This window comes from Onychomys torridus, chromosome 8, assembly GCF_903995425.1.
Source record: "Onychomys torridus chromosome 8, mOncTor1.1, whole genome shotgun sequence".
NCBI lineage: Eukaryota > Metazoa > Chordata > Mammalia > Rodentia > Cricetidae > Onychomys > Onychomys torridus.
The window spans coordinates 87,111,466-87,122,695 of NC_050450.1; the positions used below are offsets into that span (position 1 = coordinate 87,111,466).

Below are 11,230 nucleotides of genomic sequence, written 5' to 3' on the forward strand. Positions count from 1 at the left end.
TCATCATCACTTTTTGGGGGGTGGTTTTTCGAGACAGGGTTTCTCTGTAGCTTTGGAGCCTGTCCTGAGCTAGCTCTGTAGACTAGGCTGGCTTCAAACTCACAGAGATCCACCTGCCTCTGCCTCCTGAGTGATGAGATTACAGGCGTGCACCACCACCGCCCAGCGATATTTTATTTTAAAACTTTAGCTTATGTGTATGTGAGAAAGGGCAGAGTAGGGAGAGAGAAATTAGGTATGCACATAGAGATGGAGAACTATCAGGAGTCAGTTCACTCCTATCAATATAGGTTTCTAGAAAACAGAACTGTTGAACCATCTTGCTGACTCAAAAAAACAAGAAAATACAACCTGGGCAGTGGTACTGCACACCTTTAATCCCAACATTTGGGAGGCAGAGGAAAATGGATCTCTGTGAGTTCAAGGCCAGTCTGGTCTACAGAGTGAGTTCCAGGATGGCCAGGGCTACACAGAGAGACCCTGTCTCTAAAGACAAAAACCAAACTAAACCACCACCAACAAGAGCCTTGTGTGGTGACGATTGCTTTTAATTCCAGCTTTTGGGAAGCAGAGGCAGGCAGATCTCTGTCTACATCGCATCTGGTCTTCAGGGCAGCCAGAGCTACATAGTTGTTTCAAAAAACAAAAATCAACAAACAAAACAAAGAAAAACAAAACTGTGAGCTGTCAAGACGGCTCAGCAGGTAAAGGCACTTATGGCTAAGTAAGACTCATAACCTGCGTTCAAGCCCTGGGACCCACATGGTAGAGGACAACTGTTTGTACAAATTATCCCCTGACCCCCACACACTTGCTGTGGCCTGTGGTATATGCTATACACATACACAAAAATAAATGTAAAAAACCCTCAATAACTTTGTGTACACATGTCTGTTTATCCAAGAAGACATAACTCTGGAGGCCAGAGGTTGACATTTGGAAATCTGCCTCAATGACTTCTCCAACTTATTTTTGAAACAGACTCTCTCACTGAACCTGAAGCTCACCATTTTTGCCAGACCAGAGTGCCAGTGAACTCCTTAGATCCACCTTCATGTGGCTCCAGGCCTGGCCCTGTATGTGGGCACTGGGGATCTAAACTTAGGTCCTCATGCTTGCCCAGCAAACACTTCACATACTGAGCTATCTTCCCCAGCCTATGAGGATTGTTATAAACTACTACAATGACATTCACTGAAAGGTTGAGAGAATGGTTATTTAAGGAAGAGAACAAAAACATTTAAGGGCTGAAGGATGTCTCAGCAGTTCAGAGCACCGGTTGCTTTCCGAGGACCTGGGTTTGATTTCAGGACACACTTGGTGGCTCACACACACTTGGTGGCCTCCACAGGCACTGCATTCATGTTGTACACATACAAACACAGTGTAGGTGAAACATCCACATACATTAAAAATTTGAAATACAGCCAGGCAGTGGTGGCGTACGTCGTTAGTCCCAGCACTGGGGAGGCAGACAGGCAGATCTCTGTGAATTCAAGGCCAGCCTGGTCTCCCGAGTGAGTTCTAAAATAGTCAGGGCTATGTAGAGAAACCCTATCTCGGAAAAAAAGAAAAGTAAGTAAGCAAGTAAATAAATAAATGAAATGAGATGATTTTTAAAGCGTGCTAGTCAAGCCTCTTTTCAGGAACTTAACTGAGAAATTTAAGAAAAGGTAGGTGGAACATAAATTGTGTACTTGACAATGCTCACAAATTCCTTTGCAGCCTTACTACCCAGAAAAATACTCACTGGCAGTCTGTTTCCATTAAGAAAGACTTTGACATCTTTAGTGGAACCAGCAACATCATACGCTCTTCTAACCATCAGTGCAACAATATCTTTGTCCAGGCTTTGCATTTTAAACTTGGATAAATCAGGCTGGAAAGTAATGCATGTATAATCTTCTCCATTAAAGGGCTTGAGTTCCATTTCACCAGCTCTCCCCATGTTATCCATCCATGTCTATGGCAATGAAGAACAGCAAAGATGAAAAAGCCAATCCATTTCATAAACAAACGAGAAGCAAATAATTTAAGTGTCTATATTCTGGAAAATAATTTTATGTAGATTACAAATTGTTAAACTTAACCAAACATTAATGTCATTATACATGACTGTACTAAACTTAAAGATATATTACAAGATACCTATTGACTTACCTGTTTGAACATTTTCTTGTATTCTCTACTGGCTGTTTCCACAGTAAATTTTGTGCTGAATATGTTACACAGTTTGGCTCCATAGCCATTTCGACCACCTGGGCAAGCAAATACATAACACTTTATTATTCAACTAAGATTCCTTTCTTATGTTTTATTCATTTTGAGTGCTAGAACAGAACTTGGCCTTGCCCATGCCAGGCCAGCAATCCACCATTCAGCTTTCTTTAGTATTTTTGAGGTTTTACTTTTTTATATATGGGGGTTTCGCCTGCATGTGCATGCAGTGCTCACAGAGCCAAGAAAAAGGTGTCCGATCACCTAGGACTACAGTTAGAGACAGTTGTGAAACACCATCCAGGTCCCGGGAATTGACCCTGGGTTCTTTGAAGAGCAGCAAATTCTCTTAACTGTGGAGCCATTATTCCAAGTTCCTTAGCTTTCTTAATTGCTGGCAAAACTATTAAATATAGGACTTATTTTATTTATTAATCAATTTCCTCCTCCTCTCTCTTTTTCCCTTTGGTTTTGAGACAAGGTTTCTCTGTGTAGTCCTGGCTGTCCTGGAACTTGCTCAGTAGACCAGGTGGGCCTGAAACTCTAAAATTTTTATTATGCTTTACATATATGAGTTTTGCCTACATGAATGTCAGTGCACCACAGGCATGCCTGGTTCCACAGAGGTCAGAAGAGGGCATCAGATCCCCTGGAACTGGAGTTACATGACATATGTGCTCACAACTGAACCTGGGTCTTCTTTGAGAGTAGCCAATCTCTTAATCAGTGAGCTGTCCCTCTAGCCCCCTAATTCCATATTTTTAATCAGCACACCACAGACAGTTATTTAAAAGATGTTATTTTTAGAATTATTTACTCTTATTAAAAATGTTATTTTTCAGCAATAAACATTATTTTCTATCAATACTCTACCTGTTACTTTCTTTTCATCATCGTCATAGTTACTAGAGGTTAAGAGCTGTCCAAATATGAGAGCTGGGACATACATTTTCTCCACTTTATGTTCAACAACAGGGATTCCTTTTCCATTATTCCATATGCTAATTAAATTATTTTCTCTAAGAAAAGACAGAAAATTTTATTATACAACAAATTTTAAACTATACTTAACATTTGAAAATAAAATACATAAATCTACAAGTTTCAATTTCATTGTGACTCTCTACACATATACCCTCCAAAGCTAGCATGGTCAACCTTTTCCACACGCTTAGCTCCTACTATATCTGAAATAGCATCAAGAGGTGGGAAACAGAAACCTTTTCCAACACCTGTGTAGACACTGATAAAGCTGAAAAAACATGAAATTTAAAAATACTAGGATAAACAAAAGAAAATGAATTGTACTCACTTAAAAGGACAAAATTAGGAAATGATACCCTTTTAAGAGGATTATCTATATATTCCTACTTCCTTTAGTTTTCCCACCCAATAAAACATACTGAAAAACATTAAAAAGGAAAAAATTACCAATAATAAACAAATTGCCCTGCTTGCTGACAAAATGTTAGTCACTCAAACTTTTTAAATTATGTATATGTGTGTGTGCTTATTTGCAAATGAGTGCAAGTGCCCACATAGCTCAGAGGCATTAGATCCCCCCACCCCCAATGTGGGTACTGGCAACCAAACTCAGGTTCTCTAAACTGGTGATCCATCTCTGCAGCTCAGTTACTAGGACTTTTATCTTAGTTATTTTTAGACCAATTCTCAGAAATATAAAATATATATATATATATATATATATATTATGGTACAAATACATATAAATATGGTACAAATTATATATATATATATATAAAATATGGTATAATTTATAAAATATAAAAAATATATATATGGTACAAATAATAATACTGGTTTAATATTATCTGTTATCTGTAAACAAAATAGGACCAGTTAAAACTAGCTCAATATCTTTAAAAGATTGTTATTATGTAGTCATCATTAACATATACCCCACAAGAGCCTTAGGCATAGTTTAGGTCAGCACTGATAAGGCTAATAAAAAAAATGTGAAACAGGCATCCTGACCACCCCACAAAGGAATATGAGCATTTAAACCCAGAAATGTAAACCCAAATTATTCTCTACTACCACCTGCTGGTTTGCTGTTTCAATAGCATCATCAGAAAAGAAACAAAAAACCCAATAATACCTTTTAGATTTTTAGACAACTGATCAATTACTGCAAATGCTAGCTGAACTACTACACTATTTAGGGATTAAGCATCATGTTTATAAATTATTTTGAAATGGTTCAGAGCAAATATGTCAATTTGTTTTGTTTTGAGACAGGGTCTCACCAATGAATTCTAATTGGTCTGTAACCCACAAAGATCTCTCTGACTATTCCTGAGTGCTGAGATGAATAGTGTATGCTATCATATGGCAAAGTGTTTTGTTCTGTGTTTTCTGTAGTACTGGGGCTCAAACCATGGACTGTACACATGCTACCACCAAGCTACACTCTCAGCCTTTTTTAAAATTTAAAACTTTTATTTGGGACATATATCCCCAAGCATCGAGGACTATAGGCCTATACCAACAGGCCCAGCAAGAAAACTGTTGATGACACTGGTTATGGGTGGTCCTCACCTTTAATCCCAGCACTTGGGAGGCAGAGGCAGGCAGATCTCTGAGTTTGACCAGCACATTGAGGTTACATAGCAAGTTCCACTTTAGCCAGAGCTACACAGTGAGACCCTGTCTACAGGAAACAAAACAAAACTACTGATAATTGTTAGTTTTAATTGTTGAGTACCCACAGGCTGTTCATTTTAGAATCCTGTCTTTCTGTACTTTTGCAAACCTTATTTTATTTTTTCCAGACAGGGTTTCTCTGTGTAGCCTTGGCTTTCCTGGAACTCACTTTGTAGAGCAGGCTATGCTTGTCTCTGCCTCCCAAATGTGCTGAGATTAAAGGTGTGATAAGCCACCAAGCCCAGCAGGAACCTTAATTTTAAAAAAAAGCTATCTTCACTAGTAATCAAAGCAAATACAAATAATGTGAGCTTCAGCACACAAAAGCCCACACTTACGGGTCGATTGTGACTCTAATACAGGACATTTTTGGGTCCCTTTGTTTGTTGTCTGCAGCATTAACTGTAAGAAAATGAAATGCACACTTAGAGACATTAAAATGCTTTAAAACACATTAGCTCTACAATATAGAAAAATAAACTCAGAAGTAACAAGAGAATAACAAGGTGTTAGTTTCTATAATTTTTCTTGAGACAGACTTACATGTATTCCATGCTGACTTTGACTTGCTATGTAGTTTAAGAGTATTGAATTTTTGATTTTACTGCATCTACCTCCCCAGTGCTAGAATTTCCACCTCGCTGTTTTACTATAGCAATTTTGAATATCATGTATTTATTTTTATTTTATGTGCATTTGTGTTTTGCCTGAATGTTATGCCTGTGTGAGGCTGGGAATTGAACCGGATCCTCTAGGAAAGCAGACAGTGCTCTTAACTGATGAGCCATCTTTCCAGCCCCTATTATAGCAGTTTTTGTTCATACTATTGTTCCCAGAGAAAAACTTAATTTTCTGGACTTTGTAAGACTTCACTTTTAGTTTGAGGCAAGATCTAGCTGTCCTAGAACTCACTATGTAGAAGACCAAGTCGACCTCAAATTCAGAGATCTGCCCACCTTTACCTCTAAGTGCTGGGATTAAAGGAGTGAGCCACTACATCCAGCCTGACTGCCTCACTTTTGACAACTAATTACTTAAAATACGAGGAGTTATGTCTACAGAGGGTTTGGTATGAATGATTCTTAAGAACTTGACTAGTACCATCTTTATATAAAAATATTTACTTACCTAGAATTTCATCAAAGATTTTATACAAACCAGGAACAAAAGTTACTTCCCTATAATTAATGCCAAGGTCTTCATCATAAACCCACATTTGCTATAAAAAAAAAAGCAAAATTATTTTTATTCATTTATTGTTTTGTCACTAATCATCTAGTTTTTTTGTGTGTGTTTTTGTTGTTGTTTTTTGTTTTTTTCTTTTGGTTTTTCAAGACAGGATTTCTCTGTGTAGTTTTGGAGCCTGCCCTGGAACTCACTCTGTAGCCCAGGCTGGCCTCGTCAACAGAGATCCGCCTGGCTCTACCTCCCAGTGCTGGGATTAAAGGTGTGCACCACCACCACCCGGCTCATCTACTCTTTCTTTTATTTTTCCATTTTTTTTTCTTTTCTTAATTTTTTTTTTTTTGAGTCTCACTATGTAGCACTGGGTAGCCAAAAACTGGTTACATAGACCAGGCTGGCCTCAAAGATCCACCTGCTTCTGCCTCTTCAGAGCTGAGATTAAAGGCATGCACCAATATATCCGGGAGTAGTCTTCTTGCATAAAGGCTGAAATGTGTGCGTGTGTGTGTGTGTGTGTGTGTGTGTGTGTGTGTGTGTGTGTTACTCTATGTGCACTTACTGTCACTGTCAGTTCCAGTGACAGTGAGTTCAGTACAAACATTAACCTGAAAGAGTAGGCCATCCAACAACAGCTTGGTTTTTACCTGGGTAACTAATTCCACCGAGCCAATGTAGGTATCCGGGCGGAGCAGAATGTGCTCCAGTTGTGTTTTTTTCTGGTAGATTCTTTCAATAGACAGTCTTTTCTTGGCATCTTCATTTTTCCTTTTGTTCATTTGCATATTTTCATTTACAGGCTAGTCATTGGGGGAAGAAAAAGAAAACTGATTTTCTTTTAACCACAACTTTACCCGAAACGATCAAGAAAGAGATCTCCGAGGCCGATAAACTCAGTCCGCTCTACCACGATTCGACCTCTGCTTGTAGGTACTGGTGAGCTTACAGAGTGCCCAAACACCTCCACCAGAATCCCTGTGCCTCGGCTCTAAGCTGTGTGTTGTGCGCGGTGCCAGGCCCACGCTCTGACCTCTGGGAAACATTCCCAGACCTGGCGGGCGGGCTAGTTTGCTCACTTTAACAGAGGGTCCCACTAAGGGGCTTAAGCCATCCCCCTGCCTCAGTCCAGGGGCAGCTGCCGTTCCGGGCATGTCCCACGGGGTCAGGCTACAGGTGCTCGTCTAAACAGGTGTTGTCGCCACGCATCACAAGTGGGGGAACCTCGGCCCTGGAGAACAACGCCCGCTCCACTTCTTTCACCTAACCGGCCCATCTCACGGGCCGCCCACACAGTCTGGTGGGGGAGATAACCGACGGTGCCACTCCGGCCTCGGGCAGGCCCTTCCTGCAGCCCCTCGCCAGTCCCCGGGGCCGTCGGACCTCACACCTATCATCACGGGCCGCCTGGAAGCCGCCGCCACCCCCCAAACCGCACGACCCGCGGGAAGTCAGCCTGGACGGCATCAGGCCGGCAGGAGCTCCGCCCCGCCCACGGGCCCCCAAGGCCGCGGGGACGGGGCTGACGGGGTCCCCGCCGCCGGCCCGCAGCCCGCAGCCCGCAGCCCTCAGCCCGGGAGCCTCACCGGCTGACACGGACGCGGCGACCCGCGTCAAGGCGCTGCCACCCGGGTGCCCCCCGACCCGCGAGCTGTACCTGCAGCGGCGACAACTCCATGGTGACGGTCCTGAAAGGGGCGCGAGGATCCCGAAAGCGACTGTAGCCAGTGGGAAACGCGGCGGGGACCCGCGACCAGGACGCTGCTCCACAGACGCGCGGCGGTTAGGGCAGCCTTCCTGGTTTCCTTCCGACCTTCGCCTAGCCCGCCCAAATCAGGGGAGCCTATCACCGAATCGCTCTCATTGGCTCTGTTAAGAGCAACCAATCACAGACAGTCTTTTGTTTGTGCCGTCGCACAGGCGGCCTGTTCGAATGAACCAATCGGGCGGAGGAGGCGGGAGCCTCTTCAAAATAGACCAATAGCAGTTGTAGCGGGGACTGGCAGGAAATCTGACCAATGAAAAGGGCCGTGTGCTCCGAGCCGGACTTGCTCTGAGGAGAGAAGGCGCTCTGGATGCGCAAAGCGGTTTCCTCAGCTCTCTCCGGCTGAGTGAAATGGTGTAGAAACGGCTGTTCGTTCTTCGTCTCAGATTCGTTAAAATTACAGAAATTCTCCCGTAATCCTCACGTAGGCAGCGAGAGGAATGGGAGTTAGCCCCACCCCCAGAAAAGAGCGCCGGTCAAGGCAGCGGTTCTCAATCTGTGGGTCTCGACCCCTGCGTTTACATCACGATTCATAACAGTAGCAAAATTACAGTTACAAGGTAACAACGCATTCATTTTTGTGGTTGGGGATGACCACACTTGAGGAACTGTATCGAAGGGTCGCAGCATTAGGAAGGTTGAGAACCACTGGGTTAAGGAACCCGTTTCCGGTGACAGTCCCCCCTCCCCTTCAATTTATTTTCAATGAAAAGAAAGTTCTTCCGCCGTGGTCTTAGGCGTCTGTCTATACATGGAAGAGTGTAGAGGCGCCATGCAACATCTCTGGGAGCATTAGCATCCTCTTGTGGAAGTTAAAATTTTAGTATTAATTTTTCTTTTTGAGACAGGGTTTCTCTGTGTAGCCCTGGCTGCCCTGGAACTCACTCTGTAGACCAGGCTGGCCTCGAACTCGGAGAAATCCGCCTGCTTCTGCCTCCCGAGTGCTGGGATTAAAGGCGTGCGCCACCACGGCCTCCGCCACTGCCACCTCCTGAGTATTATTAGGTATTTCATGTTTATGAGTGCTCTGTCTGCATGTGTGCCTGCACACCAGAACAGGCCATCAGATCCCATTATAGGTAGTCGTGAGATACCATGTGGTTGCTGGGAATTGAATCAAGACCTCTGGAGAGCAGCCAGGGCTAGATTTTTGTTGTTCTTGTTTTTAATTTAACTAATAAAATTATGAGACGAAGTTTCTCTGTGCAACCGCCCTGGCTGTCCTAGAACTCACACTCACAGAGATCCACCTGTCTCTGCCTCCCTAGTGCTGGGATTAAGAGCTCGTGCCACCACCGCCTGGCCCTTAGTGTTAGATTTTTACAGGCAGCTGTAGAGAGACCGAAAGCGGAAAGAAAGAGAGGCTTGGTCTGACGGTAGGCAGAAACCATGTTTATTCACGACGAGGGAGCATCTGGGAATAACGGGACCGGAAGGCAGTGCACACAAAGTGAGTTCCAGGTATCCGCTAGGTGCCAGTTCTTGGAGGACAGGAGTTGAGACTGAGTGACGTGGGGGAGGAGCTACCACCCCTAAAATGGTGCTGATGGAGCTCCTCTAGCCGGGCTGGTGGCACACGCCTTTAATCCCAGCACTCGGGAGGCAGCGGCAGGTGATTCTCTGTGAGTTCGAGGCCAGCCTGGTCTACAAAGAGAGTTCCAGGACAGCCAGGGCTGTTACACAGAGAAATCCTGTCTTAGAGAGAGAGAGAGAATCCTCCTACAGTGAGGAATCACAGATAAAGTGTTCAGCGCATGACCCAGAAAAGACCATTGCTTGAAGTGCTTCTTACCACTACCCCCACCTCCCCACCCCCCTCACACACAATACCCCCACAACCACCACCCCCACCCCGCTTTTCAGGACTGGCTTCCCTGCCCATTCTACAAAACCGTCTTAACGTTCCTGTCTCTGGGGAGTCCTCTCTGTCGGTCCTTTTAGATGGAAGCCAGATTCTCTTAGAGCGTATTTGCATACGCATATGCACTTCTTGAATAAGACATCTGGCTGTTTTCTCCTGGGCGCTGTGTGGTTTCTGTCTCTCTCCAGAGCGTCATCTCTTCCCTGTAGTGGACTGATGGAGTGGGGACTCTGGATCTCTCTGTCTCTGCCCTACCCCCCCAACTGAGAATAACAGCGAAGTATTCTGTTGGAGTAGACCAGGAAATCCCCAGGGCTCCCAGAGTTCAGCCTCTGGGTGGCTTGTGGCTAAGGGAAGTAGAGGACCAGTACCAGGGAGGAGAGAGTACAGGAAGTTCCCGGGAAGAGACTCAGGATCGCTAGTCCTCAAACCTGCTGAGAAGTTCCCTTTGGCAGTATGGACACTCAACAATTAAACATCTAGAAATTACGAATGAAATCCCAAGCGGGGCTGAGTTGCACAGTTTTTCGTGATTAGATTATTAGTGAAATAGCTGTAGAGAGATGGAAAGTGGAGAGAGCCTTGGTTTGACCTCGGATAGGACCATGTTTATTCCCAGCCACAGGGAGGGGGCATCTTTGTCACCCGCATGCGTGGATGGCCAAAATGCCTCCAGAGGAAGATGGGATGGGGCCCCTGAGGAGGAAGAAATGACTTCTGTAGTCCGCAAGGGAGTCTGGGAAGGGCAGTTTTCAGCAGGAAACTACCCTAACTCTGAAAGGATATAAAGACTGCAGGGCAGAGGCATCATAGCTGTTTTCTGCTGAGGAGGATCTTCGTTAGAGCACGTAGCTCTGAATCCATGCGGCGGGGGTGTGATGGGGGGGCTCTGGTCATGTAGCAGGGCTAGAGTCTTCACTCGGCTGCGGTGGGTCAGGTGACCGCTGTCCTGTATTCCTGAAGATCGTGAAAAAGTAATTATTAGAGGGCTGTATGATTTGGTTACAGAGTAAAAACTGAGAGGTTTTTCTGGGAAGATTTGAGGAGAGGGAGGAGCGTCAGCTGGTGATTCGGGGTACACTGACTGGTGCCATTGTCAGGACTGCTGCACTGAAATGAGCCAGAAGAAGTAGCGGGGCGCTACAGAGCATCAAAGGAGGAAACAGAACTGATGCGAAAAATTGCAGGGTGGAAGGGATGAAGGTCTCTCCACCGCGTATCTGTTGGTTAAATCGGCGCTGCTCGTGGCTGGTGGCTGCGCGGCGGCCATGCCGACGGAGCAGGAGTGCTGGAGTCACATATGTTGGTTAAGGCGGTGGCACTGGTGGCGGTCCCGTGCTTGCGGCTGGCTGCTGGCGGAGAGTGCTGGACACAAGAGTCAGTGCAACATAGTTACTTTTTAGAGCTTTATTGGGAGAGAAAGGGGGTGGGGAGAGAGACAGAGAGAGACAGAGACAGAGAGACCACTCGGAGGGAAGAGAGCTGGAAAGAGAAAAGGGGAGGGAACACAGAGGGCCCGCCCGCCCGCTTTTTAGGCTGGCCCG

The 11,230-nt window shown here is 44.9% G+C and overlaps 1 protein-coding gene across 1 annotated transcript in view; it reads right to left on the minus strand.

Moving 5' to 3' along the window:
- Positions 1 to 7,827, minus strand: part of Top2a (DNA topoisomerase II alpha) — a 30,641-nt gene extending 22,814 nt beyond the window's left edge. Inside the window, exons 1-7 of the mRNA XM_036196464.1 lie at positions 7,718 to 7,827; positions 6,711 to 6,863; positions 6,010 to 6,100; positions 5,220 to 5,283; positions 3,091 to 3,236; positions 2,161 to 2,258; positions 1,751 to 1,963 (exon numbers count right to left, since the gene is read on the minus strand). Of these exons, the coding sequence (XP_036052357.1) occupies positions 1,751 to 1,963; positions 2,161 to 2,258; positions 3,091 to 3,236; positions 5,220 to 5,283; positions 6,010 to 6,100; positions 6,711 to 6,863; positions 7,718 to 7,738 (786 nt within the window). The 5' untranslated portion in view covers positions 7,739 to 7,827. The remainder of the gene's footprint in view (positions 1 to 1,750; positions 1,964 to 2,160; positions 2,259 to 3,090; positions 3,237 to 5,219; positions 5,284 to 6,009; positions 6,101 to 6,710; positions 6,864 to 7,717) is intronic.
- Positions 7,828 to 11,230: the final 3,403 nt, after the last annotated feature.